At 36.9% G+C, this 20812-nt stretch overlaps 1 protein-coding gene across 8 annotated transcripts in view; it reads right to left on the bottom strand.

The window, feature by feature from the left end:
• The window catches only part of HERC1 (HECT and RLD domain containing E3 ubiquitin protein ligase family member 1), a 191209-nt gene that overhangs the window by 146546 nt on the left and 23851 nt on the right, over nt 1-20812 (bottom strand). For all 8 annotated transcript variants that reach the window (XM_039219818.1, XM_039219859.1, XM_039219846.1 and 5 more), the window contains exon 2: nt 2497-3452. In XM_039219818.1, coding sequence (XP_039075749.1) covers nt 2497-3426 — 930 coding nt within the window. In that variant the 5' untranslated portion in view covers nt 3427-3452. The remainder of the gene's footprint in view (nt 1-2496; nt 3453-20812) is intronic.

Genomic DNA, 20812 nt, shown 5'->3' with positions numbered 1-20812 from the left:
TTCTAAAACCCATTCTGTCCAGAATTCTTAACGTAAATACAAAAACAATACTATACCTAGGTATTTTTCAAGAATCTAAATTTTGGAAAATATAGCACATGAAATATATAACTTTATACACTGTTAACTATCATAGGAATTTCAATAGTCTAAAGATAAGTGGAAATTAACATAAATTCATGGTTTCATAGGTCTTCATTTAATTACCTACCTCTTAAGCACCTACTATCAAAAATAATATTATACTTTGTTTTTTTTCACATTTGCCTTTTTAAGATATTCTGACCAGGACATAAGCCTGGATAGAGTACATTTCCACCTATTATTGCTATCTAGTTTTACTCTACTTAAAATTGCTTCAATGACTTCCCACTGCCTATAGAACCAATTTTCAACGCTGCATAGCATAAGATCTAGGATAGAGTACATTTCCGCCTATTATTGCTATCTAGTTTTACTCTACTTAAAATTGCTTCAATGACTTCCCACTGCCTATAGAACCAATTTTCAACGCTGCATAGCATAAGATCTAGGATAGAGTACATTTCCGCCTATTATTGCTATCTAGTTTTACTCTACTTAAAATTGCTTCAATGACTTCCCACTGCCTATAGAACCAATTTTCAACGCTGCATAGCATAAGCCCTGCCTACTTGGCAGCTTTATCTCATCCCATTCTACTCCATGCATGCAGGGGCTTGCTCTCCTACACACTGGTCACTTTGTGAACTCTGGTCCTTTCATCTGAAAACCTCTCCAGCTCCCTCCACTTACAGACTTCATGTTTGCAGGCAAACTCTTTCTACTTTCCAGCTAAGCTGAGGAATCCTTCCCCCACAGGCATTTTTTTGCCCCTTCCCTCCAACTCCCCTCCTGGGTCCCATCACCTCCTGCGCAGACCTCTACTACAGCTCATTATCATTAATTTGAAATGTTTGTGCATCTCTCTTTCCTTAAACTGTGAGTTGGCTGAGGGCATGGATGCTACAAAGCTCATTTATCTTTTTTGTTTTCAAAAAATTGTTTTAACATTTATTCATTTTTGAGAGAGAGAGAGAGAGAGAGAGAGAGAGAGCGCGCGTGCATGAGTGGGGGAGGGGCAGAGAGAGTGGGAGACAAAGAATCAGAAGCAGACTCCAGGCTCTGAGTTGTCAGTACAGAGCCTGATGCAGGACTTGAACTTACTGACCGTGAGATCATGACCTGAGCTGAAGTTGGACGCTTAATAGACTAAGCCACCCAGGCACCCCAAGCTCATTTATCTTTTTAACTCAGTGCCTGACAGTATCTGCACACAGTGTTAAATAAACACATAGTGACATCAAAGGCCAATGGTGTTTTTATTGTTGTTTATTCTTTTAGAATTCAGAGATATACACTGACATTATTTCCCTACTATTTAAATAAAAGTTCGTGAATATCTTGTGGACTCCCATTCAAACACAATTACCACATATGTGTCATCAGTGAAGGTTAAGAATCACACAAGTAAATATAATTTATGGATTGAACTTATTTTTGTTAGGCCTTACATCAGATACTCAGTTGATGGTTATGTGTCTCTCCCTTTAACTTCTAACTTGGGGGTGAGTTTTGTCCCAGTTGTTTAGGGGTAAAGAAACTTAAGGGCAGGGAGGATCAGGTCAAGTTGGGGTCCAGTGTACCAGCAGTGGATATATCTATTTTCCAAATTCTCAGACAACACTGTAAAGTGGAAGAAACATGGGTACTGGAGACCAAGAGCATCAGACTCTAACACTTACTGTGCAAGAAGGAATAATAAATGTAAAATTCAACTAAATAACCATTTCTTCCCCCTATAGGCCTGTGGTGACGATAGGAAGCCAAACCAAATCAAATATACAAGATTCTTCCCCAGAATAGATCCAGAAATCTGTCTGTCTAGTTTTCTAGGGTGCCCTCATTACAATAAGGAGCTATATTATAGGGTATAATAACCTGGGAGGCTATGGAGGAAGGCCCCTTCTGACTAAGTATATTTGACATTTTGTCCAGAAATGAAAGAGGTAAAGTGAAGAGTAAACTGGAAATCCAACAATAATGTAAGCTTATTATATATCTACTTTAAGACAGACCTTCATGGGAAAAAAAATGAATGAATTTAACATAAACACAGTACATGGCCTGCAAAGACAGACTTGGGGTAAGAAATGATTAACATAGTGTCTGCCCCATATGTGCTTAATCCATATATGTTTCAGTTCTAGTTCTTTTTGCCAAACAGATGTGTAAATTTAGGGTAACTGCCACAGTTTCTTCATCCTTAAGATAAGGCTAAATTATATCTACCTCACAGATCATCATAATTGAATCAGATGGTACATCCAAAGCACCTGGCTGGTAGCAGGTATTCAACAAAGGTTAACTCTCTTCCTCCCTAATTGCTGGTATTGGGGAGCAGTAAATAAAAGAAGTCAAAAAAGGAATGAGATGGTTTATTACAGATTAAATTAAAGGCAGATTTATAGTACATACCAAAGAACGCCTCATCTGCATTAATATTGCCATAAAGCAGTCAAAGCTGATCATTCCTTCCTGGCTTGATAGTAGTTTGCTTTTCTCCATGGAATTCACAACCGCTGATGCCCCCAAAGCCATTTCTATCCATTCAAGAAGGTACCGCAAAGAGCCTCGCTGAGCTGCTAAACCAAGTAGCAACTCAGAAGCTAATCTGCGACCTAAAGTGTCTGCCCCAGAATTGGGAATAGTTACCCCTTTAAGAAATGTTGTCACTTGTGATAAGCAGTCCAAACCCATTGGAGGAATCTTGCTTTCATTTGCTAAAGATAATGGTGGCAAGGAGCTGACAACTTCAATTGCAGTATGAATAACGTCGTTGCAAAGACTAAGACCAGGTCCTGACACAGGCACCATCCAACTTTGTCTCAGAAGTGCAAATAATAAACTTAGACCAGTTCGAACACCCATTTCTATAAGTGCATCAGTGCTTGACCGGGGACGTTCACTAACAGAATGGACATCTGCTGAACCAGAGCTGCTCTCCGGAGAATGCTGCTGCTGTTTCACTTTGCCTTTGTCGTGGTATTTATTAGAAAGTGCATAAAAGACACGCTGGAGTACGAGCAGTCGTTTCCGAAGTGCCCCAGCGAATGGGGAATCTGAACATACCATCTTCGCTAGTGCTAGCTGGCTGCTAAGAAGGGCATCCAAATAGTGGTCCTGCTCATCACTTGAAAGCGATTCACGTTCAAAGTCTGGCAACTGTGGTCCTTTGAGGCACAAAACTTGTTGGGGCAAAGGTACTACTTCTTTATTGCTGACCAGTTTAGAATACAGAACAGCAACTCCCTCTCTTGTAGCAATAGATTCACTATCCTCTGTAATCCAGGAGCTGTTGAGGTGTTCAAGCCATTTCAGTTTCACTGGTGGAACCATAGTTGCCATGTTGGTTTACTCTTCAGCCATTAGTTCTATAAAGGGAGATGAAAAGCAGTCAAAAACTTATATGAATGATTCATAAAATGTTTCTGAACTTCCGTCTTGCATTATAATCAGTGATTTCAAACGGGTGAGACAAAGTCTGAACTGGAATTAACAGCAATGTACCAATGTTAGTATTTTAGCTTTGATAAGTGTACTACAGTTGTATAAGATGCTAATATTAAGGGTAAATGAGCAAAGGGCATATGGGAACTCTGCACAATCTTCGTAACTTTTGCAGAAACCTAAAATTACCCCAAAATAAAGTTTCTCATTAAAAATTAGTGACTTGTATACCTCTTCTCTTCAGGTTCTGGTCCCACTGTCAGTGTAACAGTGGGTTCTACATGCTGATGACCCCTAAATTCATATCTCCAACCCAGATCTCTTCCCTGAACTCCAAATTCACATATACAATTGCTCACTTCTCTCCATATAGTTATCTAATAGGCATTCTCAACATATTCAAAACTGAATTCCTAATCCACCAATACCGTCATGCCCTCCCAAACCTGTTCCTCTTGTTAACTTCCTCATCTCAATAAATGGCAACTCTATCCTAGCTCCTTTGACCAAATATCTTGGGAGTCAACACTGATTCCTCCCACACCAAATTATTCAGCACTACCTTCAAATACATCCAGAATCCAAACAGTTCTCACTCACTTCCTTACTAAAACCCTGCCCCAAGCCATCAGATAAATGGTTAATATCCAAAATCTATAAAGAACTTATCAAACTCAACATCCAAAAAACAAATAATCCAGTAAAGAAATGGGCTAAAGACATGAACAGACACTTCTCCAAAGAAGACATCCAGATGGCCAACAGACACATGAAATGATGCTCAACATCACTCATCATCAGGGAAATACAAATCGAAACCTCAATGAGATACCACTACACACCCACAAGAATGGCTAACATTAACAATTCAGGCAACAACAGATGTTGGCGAGGATGCGGACAAAGAGGATCTCTTTTGCACTCCTGGTGGGAATGCAAACTGGTGCAGCCAGTTTAGAAACTGGAAGTTCCTCAAAAAATTAAAAATGGAACTACCCTATGATCCAGCAATTGCACCACTAGGTATTTATCCAAGGGATGCAGGTATACTGTTTCGAAGGGGCACGTGCACCCCAATGTTTATAGCAGCACTATCGACAATAGCCAAAGTATGGAAAGAGCCGAAATATCCATCAATGGATAAATGGAGAAAGAAGATGTACTACACACACACACACACACACACACACACACACACACACAATGGAGTATTACTCAGCAATCAAAAAGAATGAAATCTTGCCATTTACGACTACATGAATGGAACTAGTGGGTATTATGTTAGGCGAAATTAGTCAGTCAGAGAAGGACAACTATCATATGACTTCACTCATATAAGGACGTTAAGACACAGAATAGATGAATATAAGGGAAGGGAAGCAAAAATAATGTAACAACAGGGAGGGAGACAAAACTCTTAAATATGAAGAACAGAGGGTTACTGGAGGAGTTGTAGGAGGGGAGATGGACTAAACGGGTAAGTAGCATTAAGGAATCTACTCCTGAAATCATCTGTTGCACGACATGCTAACTTGGGTGTAAATTAAAAGAAGAAATTATTTTAAAAATTTCAAGTTAAAAACACATCCATAAAAAGAAATACTATTACACATCCATAAGCATGGCTAAAATTCATTAAGACTAACAATACCAAATGTTAGCATGAATGTAGAATAACCAAAACTCTCACGAATCGTTTGCAGGAGTGTAAAATGGAACAACACCTTAGCCAACCATTGATAGTTTCTTATAAAACTAAAACTACCCCTACTCAATGATCCAACCATTTCTTTCCTAAGGATTTACCCAAAAGAAAACATATGTGCATAGAAAGACTTAAATAAAAATATGGTTGCACCTACAAGGTGAGAACATGAAAACACTGGGAAGGAGCATGAAGGAGCTTCCTGAGATGAATACTGGATTACCCAAGCATACCAATTTATCAAAACTCAGTAAACATACATTTAAGAATTTTACATTTCACTGAATGTGAATTTTACCTCAATAAATAATGACCTCTATTTGACATGCATACTGAGGTATACTTAGGGGGGAAGTACACTGATGTAATTTATTTTGAAATATATCAAAAATTAAAATGCATTCATGTATATCTTTATACATATCTTTAACACATCCATAACACATATATATATATATATATATGATAGGTATGTGATAAAACAAAAATAGTAAATTATTAATAATGGTAGAGTCTCAGTGGTGAGTATACGTCTGTTCATTTAAAAATCTTTCAAGTGTGCGGGACACTTGGCTGGCTCGGTTGGTAGAGCATGTGACTCTTGACCTCAGGGTTGTAAATTCAAGTTTTATGTTGGGTTTAGAAATTAGTTTAAAAAATCTTTTGGGACATCTGGCTGGCTCAGTCAGTGGAACACAGGACTCTTGTTCTTGGGGTTGTTGGTTGAAGCTCCACATTGGGTGTAAAGATTAAAAATAAAATCTTAAAAAACACTTTGTCTTTTGTTGTGTGTTTGAAATTTTCATCATAAATTACTGCAGGGGAAGTGGAGACTAAGTCTGCAAAAAGGAAGTCATTACAGTTGGTAGCAGAAGAACATCCTCAAATACTGAAGGGCATTTCATTTTCATGATATTAGGTAAATCTTCAAGAGCTCAAGTTATAGAGATCCTAGACCAACTAAAAGGAGTTTCTTATTTCTCAGTATGCCCTGTTAAATTCTAAATATAAAATCTGATGATACTTCCCTTTCCAAGCTTATGACTACTATGCTTAATTATCTTCATTAAGATACGTAGAAAGTATGTACTTGGGAAGGGGGGGAAAACATAAGCCTCCAACTTCATTTAGTAATTATTAAACACTGTGCAGTGGATATAAAAGTACCTTATTGATCTCCATCCCTGCAACCCATTAAGTAATTTTGCTCTTTTAAATTTGCTAGTTTGATAACTATAAAAGGATACATTGTTGCTCTAACTTCAATTTCCCTGATTATTAATAAATCTGAACACCTTATGCTTATTGATCATTTCAATACACTCTTCTGAGAAATGTTTGTTCATGTCCCTCTAGTCATGTATTTTTCTATCAGGGTATCTTGTCAACTTGTAAAAGGTTTCTGTATTCTATCATTGTCTTCAACACTACAAATATTTCTTCTAAACCTGTCTTTTGCATACACACACATCATCTCTTTTATAGCTTCTGCTTTCCATCCTCAGTTAAAAGAGCACCCTCAAACACTCATACCCAGATTACACATGAATTCCAGATTATATAGGTATTCACCTGGACTTCCTTGAGGTATTTTTGTTGTTTTTACACCAGTCTTTAATCCACATGGAATTTAAATAAATTATACATTCATTTGCAATTGTAATAAGCTTTACGTGTAAAACTGGTTCCAAGTTTATTGTTTCCAAGTGTATGGCCAGTTATGCCACCACCATTTATTAAGTGATCCAGGACTTCCAAGACGGCTGAGGGCAATGGCAACTGAATGAATATTTCCCCAAATTTCTTTCCATAACAGTAAGAAGGAAAAATTATATTCTACACAAAACCACATACACAGCATAATCTGAAGATACAGAATTTGAAGAGGCAAACTGCAAAGTAACTGTGAATAAAACAGAAAAATTACCAATCTCAGTGTACACACTGTTACTTTTAGGCTTTGTGGAAGCAAAAGCAGACTAAGAAAAACTGTATAAAAGACAAAAAAGGAAGGACAATGAAAGGGCCCACAGATGATTTGGAATGACTGCCAGAGAAGTTAAACCCACACTAAATCTAGAAACACTACAAATGTGTCCGGACAAATCACAGACTACAAGGAAGAGATTGAATTTAAAGGGTCAGACAAGAATTAAAGGAGCAGGTACAATTTTAAAAAGACAGAGGTAATTTAAATGAGCATTCCTGGAAATGCAGAGGGGACGGAAAAAAAACAAACAAACAGGAAGAGAGAATCCACTTTTGGCAACTGGGTGAAGGGTAAAAGAAAAAAGGAGGAAATATTTAGGGTTCTGAGAGACAGAAGACAATCATAAAATTGTTAACACAATGAAACCACTCAAACAAACCAAAAAAATCCTCTAAAGTACACAAGGGAAGGAAGGGAAAGCTAAAAAAATGACTGAACTCAACAAAGAAATGGAGACAAAATTCTCGTAAATGAAGAATGAACTACAAAATGTCCAAGGAACAGCAGACTCAAATAAATAGTAATGGCAAGTAAGAAAGGAAAAATCAGGGAAACAGCTATGAGAATTGAAATGGCATTAAAGAGGGGCGCCCTGAGTGGCTCAACTGGTTGAATGTCTGACTCTTGATTTCAGCTCAGGTCATAATCTCAGTTTAGGAGTTCAAGACCCACATCAGGCTCTTCACTGACAGCATGAAGCCTGCTTGGGATTCTCTCCCTGTTACTCCCCCCTCCCCTCCTCGCTCTCATGCTCTCTCTCAAAATAAACAAACATTAAAAATTAATTAATTAAAAAATTATAATGCTAAAACAACCAAATGTGGTTTTAATACATGAACAGGCATATTACATTCAAAAATATCAAAAGAAAAGAACTGAGATCCAGTAGATCTAAGTACATACAAAAAGTACATGATAAATGTTGGCATATGACACAGGTGTTAATTCTAATGAATGCATATACACTACATCCCAATGCATACAACGCCCCATGTTTAAGGATTTTCATTACACTGTCATTATAAGAAAAACCAAAACATTCATCAAGAGGGATGAGGTAACTAAAATGAGGTACATTCAGATGATGCCAAAGTTAAACTTTATACTATAAAAAGTTAACACATGTAATTCAACAAAACTAGTAAGATTTTCTAATTATCAAAACAAGATTTAGTATTTAAGGAATACAAAAAAACAATACTAGAGGAGCTGTATGACAGAAGTTAACAGTAAAAGCATCAGGGGCTGCTCAGTAGGTAGAATATGCAACTTTTAAACTTGGGAGTGTTATGTTCAAGCCCATGTGGGGTGTAGAGATTACTTAAAAGATAAATATAGTATATAATAATATTATAGTATAAAATAATTTATAATAATATTATAATAATATAAAATAAAATATATTTAAAAATTAAATTAAATTAAATTAAAAAGGGGGGGAACTGGGTGGTTCAATCAGTTAAGCATCTGACTCCTGATTTTGGTTCAGTTCATGATCTCACAGTTTGGTTCATGAGATTGAGCCCTGCACTGGGCTTGTGCTGACAACACAGAACCTGCTTGGGATTCTCTCTCTTCCTCTCTCTCTCCCCGTCCCTTATTTGCTCACACACACACTCGCTCGCTTTAAAAATAAATAAGTAAACATTAAAACAATGAAAAAGTAAAAGCAACAAAATCAGCCAAACTGGCTAGGTTTGAATCTAGTCTACATTACTTACTGGCTATTAGCCAAGGCGAAGTTCTAGGTTTGAACCTAGGCTGTTATCATTTACTGACTATTGACCAAGGCCAAGTTTTCTTAATTTCTCCACGGCTCAAAGTGCTTATCTGTAAATTATAGGATAATAAAGAACCCTCTATGGTTATCATGAGGGTAAATGAAATAATGATTCTTAGAATCATTGCCTGGGACATAGTACACAATCAATGGAAACTGCTATTACAATCATTATTATTTTGTCCCTTATTGCTATCTCTACCAAATATTGGTTATAAATACATGTGGAGATGTATATAAAAGTATTTTTTTTAAGATTAGAAAGACTGCCCCCCCCCCAAGTCATGACAGTAATTGCCCATGGGGGATGGCAGGTGTCAAACAGGACATTAACTTTATGTATGTTTCCATTCTTTTATTTTTAAAGTGATCACATAAACATGACAAAATTTAACAATGTTAAATGATGGCAGAAGACAAAGAAGAGTTCTTTTTTATTCTTGTACTTCACTTCAATCTTAAATTTTTCTCAGAAAAAGGAAAAACAAAAAAGCTCGTATGATCATATGGTTTCCAAATATAATATAATCAAAATTTATCATCACTGTCCCATTATTGTTTTAATTTTTACCAGGCTGCTTTTTACAAAAAGCATTTTAACAAAAAAAATCCTAAAAGCTTTTAAGGATTGCTTTTATCTATCTTGTTCTTACTGTAACATAGGTTTGAAAAACAAAAATCAGATAACATACGTTTAACAATGTTTATCTTTCTCAGGCATACAGAAATCTGCAGTTATAGGACAAATAGCCTAATGCTGACATGCATGCTACCTCAGACTCTGTGATAGTTACTTACAATTTGTCATGTTGCATATGTATTACACACAAAAAGACAAACATAACCTCTGGGTATATTCTGATGATGTACTCCGTAAAACAAAAAAATGAATCATCAGAACAAGATTTGCCAAAAATAAGGGGATGATGCTTTACAAATAATTCTGATCAATGGAGAAAAGTTCAGACAACAAAATACTGCATCAGACAAAACATTTTTAATAAAACTTTTGAAATACTGGATAAATTCTACCTAGTTCTTTTTTTTAATACATTATGTTGTAGGCAAATAAAAGGATAAAAAATAATTCATCAAGAGTGTTCAAATTACAAATTCTGGTTCCTTCAGTGCTAAAGCACTAATAATAAACTAATATGCACTGGTATGTCCCAGTTTTTTAAGCTGTAAGCCCCCTTCACATGAGCTACAACCAAAAGATCCTCTCTAAATATGAAAAATTAGAATATATTATTTTTTCCTTCACTTAGACAAAAAATAAAGTTAGTATTTCTTCAAATACTGGATAAAAACTAGTTTCCAACCATCTGTTTTGAAACCATATTACCTACTTAGCTTTAGAATCTCCAGTGTTGATGTCCTACAATTGTTCAAAAAGGAAGCAAAATTGTTCATTTAATCAACTCTTCAATGTAGTTTTAAGTAACTGTCCAATTGGGGCAAGGTGCAATAATTTATAACAGATTTAATTTTTTTATTTTCCCTGAAACTCCAAGAAAGTATACAGTAGGTTCAAAAGTTTATATCTTTGTATTCAACCGACCAACATTTTCAAATCTTAGAAAGTCAATAAACCAGTTTATCAACCTCCTACCTTAGCTACAAACAAGACACACACGATCCAATAAATACTGGAATGGAATTAGGAAATTAGGATGCTACTACCCAAGAAACAACCGCTGGCAAAACTGTTTACTCCCCAGAGCTCATGTGAAAATTAAACAAAAAAGGGAATCAAGTGAAATAATCTCCAAAGTTTCTTCCAATTCTAAAATACTATGGACACTTATATTTAAAATAACCCCCCCCAAAATAAAATAAAACCCAAATGTTTAATAACATACAAATTTGGATCTTACTACATTCTACCCACTTCTGGAAAGAATACAAACATTGCACTAGGTTACAGTATACACCAAATTATTTAATTTTTTAAAAGTTTTATTTATTTAAATAATCTCTACACCCCATATGGGGCTCGGACTCATGACCCCAAGATCAAGAGTCGCATGCTCTTCCTACTGAACCAGCCAGGTGCCCTCAAAATTATTTAATTTTTAAAAATTTAAACATGTTCCATGTTGTTCTTGTCTTATGGTTTTTTATGATAATTAAAATATCTGAAATCTAATAGCTGCTTAAGTCCTAAAGACTTGTAAATTTAAATTTTAATCTAATTTTTAAAAATAAAAAAAATTACAATAGAAACCACTGGATTCAATCATATTTCAATGCCCTTATTCACATGTTAATGTCAATTAGATCTCGAAAAACAGGGTGGGGAGAAGGACCTACATAATTTGATAAGACCACATAAAAGGTAAATGTCAGAACCAGAATTTCTTTTTAACTTTTTTTTAAAAAAATTTAATGTTTATTTTTGAGAGACAGAGATAGAACACGAGCAGGGGAAGGGCACAGAGAGAGAGGGAGACACAGAATCCGAAGCAGGCTCCAGGCTCTGAGCTGTCGGTACAGAGCTTGAAGCGGGCTCAAACCCACCAACTATGAGATCATGACCTGAGCCAAAGTCAAACGCTTAACCAACTAAGCCACCCAGGTGCCCCCAGAATCAGGATTTAAACACACGTCTGCAGAGTCTGAAGTTGAATGCAATTTCCACAGTCCCATCGTATCATTCCCTGGAAAAATTAGTTCTAAATGCAGGGTGGCTATATTAATCAAGAGTGAGAGCTTGTCAAAATACACATGCCCAGCTCCCCAACCACAACCTACCCTACCTAACAAGTTCTTTTGGAGAAGTGTGGTACCGCCGCCGCCACCCCCATCTTCATCTTTGTCATCAGTGCCTAAGGATGATAGCTGTGACAATGTGATTTATAATAAGAAATATATTTGGTTTTTGTCCCCATATTGTCCCCATTACTAGCAGAAATCTCCGAAAACCCTTGGAATTTGGTGTGACATCTTTTGTTATGTTAATGAGGTGACTTGGGGTGTCTGGGTGGCTCAGTCAGTTGAGTATCCCACTCATGATTTCTGATCAGGTCATAATCTCATGGTTTGTGGGTTTGAGCCCCTCATTGAGCTCTGCATTGACTAAACAGAGCCTGCTTGAGATTCTCTCTCTCTCTCTCTCTCTCTGCCCCTCCCTTGCTTATGCTCCCTCTCTCTCTCAAAAGAAATACATAAACTTAAAAAATGTTTTTAAAAGTGAAGTGACTTTTGGAAAGTATCTGAGGATAGGGGCTAGTTGCTAATGGAGCCAACCATGTGACTAGAAGGTAGGAAATTTCATTCCCACCCTCTGACCTCTGGGGAGGGGAGAGTGACCAAAGACTGACTTCAATCACCAATAGCCAATGATTTAATCAATTGTGCCTCTGTAATGAAACCTCTAAAAAAGCGAGAGGTGCCTGGCTAGCTCAGTCAGTAAAGTGTGCAATTCTTCATTTTGGGATTATGAGTTCGAGCCCCATCCTGTGTATAGGGATTACTCAAAAATAAAATCTTAAAAGGGGGGGGGAGGGGTATAGAGAGCTTCTAGGTTGTTGAACACATGAAGACTCAGGGAGAGTGTCATGCTCCAAGAGGGCATGGAAGCTCTGCACTCTCCACTCTCCTTCCCCATACCTTGCCCCATGCATCTCTTCAATCTGGCTATTCCTGAGTTATATCCTTTGATTCATAAACTGGTAATCTAGTGAGTAAAATGTTTCTCTGAGTTCAGTGAATCATTTTAGCAAATTAATCAAACCCAAAGAGGGCTTGTTGGAACCTCCAAGCTATAGCCAATTGGTCAGAAATACAAATGACAACAGGTACTTGTGACTAGCATGAGGGGGGTGGTGGCAGCCTTGAAGGACTGAACCCTTATCCTGCAGGACTGGACACTATCTCTAAGTAGACAGTGTCATATTGAGTTGAACTATAGGACAACTAGCTGGTGTCCAAGAATTGCTTGGTTTTGTGAGTAAAACTCACACAAGTGTAACTGGAATGAGAACTACACATCTAACTGAAAATTCTCTCTACGCTGACCCATTACAGTAGCTTCCTTACTCAGCTCCCTGATAACAGGTTTCTCCCCACTCTGTTCATCTTTCATCTTTCCACAATTCTGTTATGCTCTTGTTTCAAGCTTCAAACAGCTATTGGTTTGCCAGGTAAAGGACAACTGCTTTACCTCCTTACAATTAGCAATATAAGTACTTTCTCAGTTTATCTTCTTCTACCCTCTTCCATGCAAGACCTTTCAGAACTTGAAAACTAGGCTAATTCTCTAGCAGGATACCTCTCACTTTGAACTATAATTAGTCAGGTTTTTTTACTCTAACCGTAACACACTCTCCTGGATGGGGACTCCATCTTACTCAGTTTTAATTCCCTAGCATGCAGCCTAAATAAACTACAGTGTTTGTTAAATTAACTGATTAATTACAACTAATGTCTACATTTAAATAGTATTAGCTACCAAAAGAGTAACTTTCAGACAAGTTAACTTCAAATCAGTAAGTTAATGATTGATTAAAGGCCAATTTATAAATTATAAACTGTAATTCAACAGAGACAACCTCTATTACCAACCTTTTTCCTCAATTCAGTGCTGATACATAACAAGCCTTCAAGAAATGGTGACTATTACCATTACCATCCCCAACCACAGTTACAGTTACTATCCATGTATTATCTATACCCAGCTCCTAACCTCAAGTGTAAAAGTCTAGAACTAAAGTCTAGAAGTACAGAAGAACTTCTAAAAATGTAGAACTCAAGTGTGTATGAATTATAAGTATAATCTATTCCTTGCCACAAGTATCCAAAGGAGGCAATGATCCAGAAAGCCCCTGAAAATTATCACATCTCCATGGGGAGGAGTGGAGGTCAGAGTTATGAGAAACTAGAAACTTTGAAAGCAAAGAATATAGAATTTGAGTGAAGAAAAAGATGGAAGGTAATGAAACAGTAAAATACTACAAAATGATAATAAGTATTTAATTAACAAGGAAGTTACAAGCAAGACTAAAAATGCAGAAAAGCAAAAAGAGATCAGAGAATTTCTGTGAGCAAATTTCAGGAGCTTTTCCTAAGTCTGGCTCAAGATTCTGTGAAACCAAATGAAGGGAAAACAAACCACAGGATCATCTCAATTGATTCAGAAAAAGCATTTCATGGGAAAAACAAACTAGGAACAGAAGGAAACTACCTCAACATAATAAAACCCACATATGAAAACCCACAGCAAACATCATACTCAACAATAAAAGCTTTAAGGCAAAGATGTCTACTTTCACCACTTCCATTCAACAGAATACACGTTCTAATCAGAGCAATTAGGCAAGAAAAATAAACAAAAGGAATCCAAACTAGAAGTAAAATGAGCTCTGTTCACAGATATCTTACACGTAGAAAACCCTAATAATTCCACACACATACAAAAAAATCAAAAAACACAAAGAAATGTAGAACTCATAAAGTAATTCAGCAAAGTAGCAGAACACATACACACACGCACACACACATACACACACACAAACACAATCAGTTGCATCTCTGTAACTAATAATGAACAATCGAAAAACAAAATTATGAAAATAATTCCAATTATAATAGCATCAAAAAGAATAAAATACTGAGGAATTAACTTAACCAAGAAGGTGAAAAACCTGTACAATGAAAACTGCCAAACGCTGCTGAAAAAAATGGATGTTGAGAAATCTTCTCTCCACTAATGTATATGTTTAATTTTTTTAATTTTTTTAAGTTTATTTATTTATTCTGAGAGAGAAACAGCATGAGTAGAAAAGGGGCAGAAGGAGAGAGAGAGAGAGAGAGGGAGGGAGGGAGAGGGGGAGAGAGAGAGAGGGAGAGAGAGAGAGAGAGGGAGAGAATGAATCCCAAGAAGGCTTCACAGCACTGTCAGTGCAGAGCCTGACATGGGGCTCGAACCCAAGAAATCAGGAGATCATGACCTGAGCTGAAACCAAGAGTTGGACACTTAACTGAATGAGTGTGATCCAGGTGCCCCTGTTTAATTTATTTTTTAAATAAAATGTTAATCAATTTCAAAGGGGAAAAAAAGGTTAAAATTTTTTCAGAAGCTTTTCAATAGTTTCACTCTAAAGAACAAAATCTATCCATGCTTGTTGAAAAAGCCAAGAAATGACCTCTCTCCCCTGCTCTCCTTTCTATAAGTTATACCTGAGGTGTTTAATTCCTAGAAGGAATCATGCTCCTTCCTTTCTACCATAGGACACTTGCACATGACAGTTCCCTCTACTTATAGCCTGCCTTCTCCATCCTGCTCTCTTTTACCCAGTTAATGTGTAGTCATGAGATATCAGTTTAAGCAGTACAGGAACATACTGGGTACTCAATAATTGCTTGCTGACTTAAATGTCACTTCCTCAGGGAAGCTACCCTTGACTATACCCATATGAGATCAGGTTCTTCTTTTAAAATGTTCACACAGTACCCAATACTTACCTTCTCAGCATTTTCAATTTGCAATTATGTACTATTTGTGTGAATATGTGTTTAGTATTCTCTCATACCAGTCTACAAAGTCATGAGGGCAAAGATGCTTATATCCACGGTGCTTAGCAAAGGTAAAACACATAAAGAGGCCTCAGTAAATATTTGCTGAATTGTGCTGCGCAATATGTGTCTATGTAATTTATTACTTACAAAGAATCTAACATAAACCCAGATATTATCTTACTCTGAGCTGATATATAACAGGAGTACTTTAACGTAACCAATTCCAAGGGCGCCTGGGTGACCCACTAGGTTGCGCATCTGACTCTTGGTTTCAGTTCAGGACATGATCCCAGGGTTGTGGAATCGAGCCCCAACTGGGGCTCTGCACTGAGAGAGGAGTCTGCTTAAGATTTTCTCTCTCTCCTTTTGCCCCCTCCCCTGCTGGTACGCTCTCTCTCAAATAAAAAATGTTTAATTAATAAATAAATAAATAAATAAATAAAAGAACTGATTTCAAGGGTGGAGGTATCACAATGGACAGACCACATGAATTCTGTCTTCAGTCCATTTCTGTCTCCTCTTCTCATTGTACATAAATTTTGGAATAGTTCCAGCTACTCCTAAGGCTTTCTTTCATGTACCTCTCCCATGCTAATGAATCCACTCCAAATGTTTCTCTCCTAAACTCCAGACCTGAATATCCACTGTTAACATAATATACCCACTAAGAAGTCCCAAAGGAATCTTAAGTTCAACATGTTGAAGACTGAACTTGTCATTCACCACCACTCCCTGCCACACCCACATTCATCAATAAACTTATGAAACTCTAAATTAATTAGTTTAGAGATTCATAAAAGAAAGACATAAATGAGAATACTTATTAAAATTATCAAGGAAGTGAGGAAAGACAGTCCATGTGCAAAGTTCTGCAATTGAAAATTAAGTGCACACTGTGATCCAGCTCTCCCTACCCCTGCCCCAAGTAGTTCCCTTCTAGAGGGCTTTATTAGGCTGACTTATTTTGGCTTCATTAAACCATACCAATTTTCAGTGTTTAGCTGCACAAAATTAAACAGCTGATAAAAAGGAAAAAGCTTCTTTTTTTGTTATTATCCCTATTTAGAAAGTGAGTACACTTAGAAAAGGAAGAGACTTGCTGAGTTTGCTGGCAAATTGTTTTGCTACATCAATAATGAGAACAACTCAAATAAACCAGGAAGCAGCCTGCTTATTCAGCAAGTAAAGAACTATAGGCAAAATCAAATCAAACTAATGGGTTTTCGCTTGTATTCAAGAACCACCAATTCACAATCCTGATGAACCAGCTAAATGCTGGCAAAGAAAAAAACTGCTGTTGTCTTGTTTTGTTTAATTTACAGTAATGATTTATACCACTAAAAGACAATTGGTTTTTTTTTTCCATTCATGGTCCAATGCACAAATCCAAATTTAGTGACACACATAAATTACCAAATTCACCAGTGAAAAGTGGGGCTGGAAAAACTACCAAAGGCCTGGAAAATAAACCAAATAGTACTACTACTGTCTTTGTAAAACTGAAATAAATGAAACAGGCTGAAGGATTTGAGCACAGGCGTAGAATAGTTCTTACAAGTGAATTTATCAAATAGTGAAGCTTTTTCTTTTAGTTTGTTTATTATTTATTTATTTATTGAGAGACAGAGAGAGAGCATGCAGGCACATATAAGAGGGGACGGGCAGGGACAGGGAGAGAATCCCAAGCAGTCTGTCAGTCCAGAGCCCAACGGGGGCAAGATGCCACGGAACTATTAGATCATGACCTGAGCCAAGAACAAGAGTCTGACACTTACTCAACTGAGCCACCCAGGCTCCCCAAATCATGAGGCTTTCTAACACTCTACTCTCTAGGTGAACACAGCAGTTAACAGTAGCCAACATTCACTGAGCACTTTCTACAGGACAGGCACTGTGCTAAACCCTTTACATATACTATTTTATGTCAGAACAACTCTTTAAAATAAGTGCTCTTATTATTCCCATTTGCCAAGAAAGGCAATAGAGGCACAAAAAGGCTCTTAGTTTCCTCAAGATCACAGTGTCAGTAACTGACAGAGTCTGGATGCAAACCAGAGTAGTCTGACACTCAACCACTGAACCACTAAATCATGCTGCTTCTTATCACTATCATGGTGGTTTCACATGTTCTCTATCACTCTAAATTTTTTAAAATTAAAAACCTCAGAAAGTTTCAATGAATCAATTGCCTAGTCAGTTCATTCTCAGAGTCCTATTGGTATGATAAAATCCATTCCTCCTAGCACTCTCTCAAGATCATTAAATCATCCCAATCAGGTAACAACAACAACAAAACAATGTTCACAGTCCTTAGCAGAAATTTGCAGGATAGAAATGCAAAGGACTGAAAACAGCAAAACAATTTTGACAGAGAACAAAACTGAGGAATTTCCATTATGTGTCTTTAAGGCTTACTATAATACAGTAATCCAGATACGTGTACTGGCATCAAGATAGATCAACAGAACAGAACTGCAAGTCCAGAAACAGACCCACACAGATATGGCCAATTAATTTTTAACTAAAGTGCCAAGGCAGTTTAATGGGGAAAGAATAATCTTCAACAAAGTGTGCTGGAACAACTGGATATACATATGGGAAAAACATGAACCTCAACCCTAATTTCACACCATATACAAAAATCAACTCAAACCGTTCACAAACCTAAATGTAAGAGCTAAAACTATAAAAATCTCTAGAAGAAAACCTAGGGAAAAATCTGAGCCACCTTGTATTAGGCAAGTATTTCTTAAACAAGACTCAAAATGATAGATTAGACTCCATCAAAATTAAAAAGTTTTTCTCTTCAGATGTGGTTTATCTATACCATGGAATACTACATGGCAATGAGAAACAATGAAATCTGGCCATGTGTAGCAACATGGATGGACCTTGAGGGTGTTATGCTGAGCGAAATAAGTCAGGCAGAGAAGGACAAATACCATATGTTTGCACGTATAGGAGGATTAGGAGGAACTTGACGGAGGAACAAGGGGGAGAAGAAGGGCGGAAATGGTGGGGGAAAGGGAGAGAGGCAAACCATGAGAGACTCTTGAATGCTGACAAAAACTGAGGACTGATGGATGTGGGGGGGAGGGGGGGATGGGCATGGAGGAGGGCACTTTGGGGATGAGCACTGAGTGTTATGTAGAAACTAATTTGACAATAAACTATTTGTAAAAAAAAAAAAAAAAAAAAAAAAAAAAAAAAAAAAAAAAAAAAAAAAAAAAAAAAAAAAAAAAAAAAAAAAAAAAAAGTTTTTCTCTTCAAAAAGCACTGTTAAGAAAAACAAAAGGCATGCCCCAAACTGAAAGAAACTATTTGCAAAACATATATCTGACAAAGGACTTGTATCAATAAATAAAATGAACCCTTGTAACTTAATAATACGAAAACAACTTTTTAAATAGACAAAATATTTGAACAGACATTTCATCAAAGATCTATAAATGGCCAAATAAGCATAAAAGATGCTCAACATTAGTCATTAGAGAAATGCAAATTATATGGTGATTCTATTACAAACCCACTAAAACGGCTATATTTAATCAAACATACAATATCAAGTATGGGTGAGGATGTGGAACAACTAAAACTCTCATAAACTGCTAGTGGTAGTGTAAAAGGGAAAACTTTGGCAATTTATTACAAAATTAAACATATACTGTATTACCATATACACAGCAATTCTACTCCTTATGAATTTGCCCAGAAAAATGAAAACACATGATCACATAAAAACCTACCCCTGAAAGTCCAAAGCATCTTTACTCATAATAGCCAAAAACTAGAAATTCAAATGCCCATCAACTGACAGAGAGAAAATAATAGTATATCGATACAGTAGCATACTACTCAAAAATAAAAAGTAATAAACTACTGATACAAGCAAGAACATGGATAAATCTCAAAACCACTATGCTAAATCAAAGAAGCCAAACACAAACGACTACATAACTATGCCACCATACATGTAAAATTCTAGAAGAAGTAAAAGTATAATGATAAAAAGTAGATCAGTGGTTGTCAGTGACTAAGGAGTAAGAACAGACTGATTAACTGCAAAGAGGTACAGGGGATAATTGGAAATGGACTTTCTGGGGATGATGAAAATGGGCTATATTTGTGATTATGGCAAAAACACAATGACCTACATCTGTCACAATTTATCAAATTATTCACTACTACCTACTTCTGCTAGATTAAAGCTCAGTTCTAACCAACTGATCACTGCCCATGAAGTCAATAGCTCAACCATTTCCTATGAAACTGAATACAAATCACTGTTGGGAGCCAAGTCTACCTTCCAACTTCATCTTCCACAACTCCCCTAGACACATCCTAATCTTCAAAAAGCCAAACACTCCCCACCTCTGTGCTTTTGTTCATGCTATTTCTTGTAATTGACTGTCCTCACCTATCTAACCTTTACCTGTCATGATCCATGCTTCTTCAAAGGCCTATCTCAAAGGTCACCTCTTCCATGAAGACTTTCATGTTAATCATTCTATCAACAATACAGAATTCATCACTTCCTCCTCTAGACTCTCCTAACACTTTGCAAACACTTATTATAACACTTGTCACTCTGCCTGATGTATTATTATTTGTATACCTGTCTTCATTACCACTGACCCATTCACTCTAGAATCAGACTTAAGCTTTTCAAAACCGGTACTCTGTACCCTCTTTTGTCCCTTTAAGCCGCTGGCATCCTACCTTTCCCACTGGCATCCTACCTTTCTTGTTGCAGAGGCTCAAGGACTCTCTGTAGTAGATGAATTTATTCTGATCTAATGAGTTTACAAAAAAATTTCAAAAAGTAGATAGCTCATGAGGGACTAAGGAAATAAATCAAAAAAGAGATTGCATTCTGCCTTTGTTATAAGTGGGAACTTTGCCTGGAAAGAGACTTTTTTTTAATTTTCTTAATGTGAGAGAGAGACAGAGCATGAGCAGGGGAGGGGCAGAGGAAAAGAGAGACAGAATCCAAAGCAGGCTCCAAGCTCTGAGCTGTCAGCACAGAGTCCAAGGCAGAGCTTGAACCCACCAACTGCGAGATCATAAGTCAGAAGCTTACTGACTGAGCCACCCAGGTACCCCTGGGAAGAGACTTGTTTTAAGAAGACCCTTAAAATCCTCTAAACCAAATCTTCCTACAAGAGCATTTTCAGCATAACATTCTGCTGCTTACACATATACAGTAATTTAAAACAGGTCCTGAGCTAGGGCTTCTATGACCTCAGTCTCCCAAACTTCATCTCTATTCTTCCATGATTTGCCTCGTACC

This window comes from Hyaena hyaena, unplaced genomic scaffold, assembly GCF_003009895.1.
Source record: "Hyaena hyaena isolate Hyena2069 unplaced genomic scaffold, ASM300989v1 scaffold_15, whole genome shotgun sequence".
NCBI lineage: Eukaryota > Metazoa > Chordata > Mammalia > Carnivora > Hyaenidae > Hyaena > Hyaena hyaena.
This window is presented reverse-complemented; position numbering and strand designations above follow the sequence as displayed.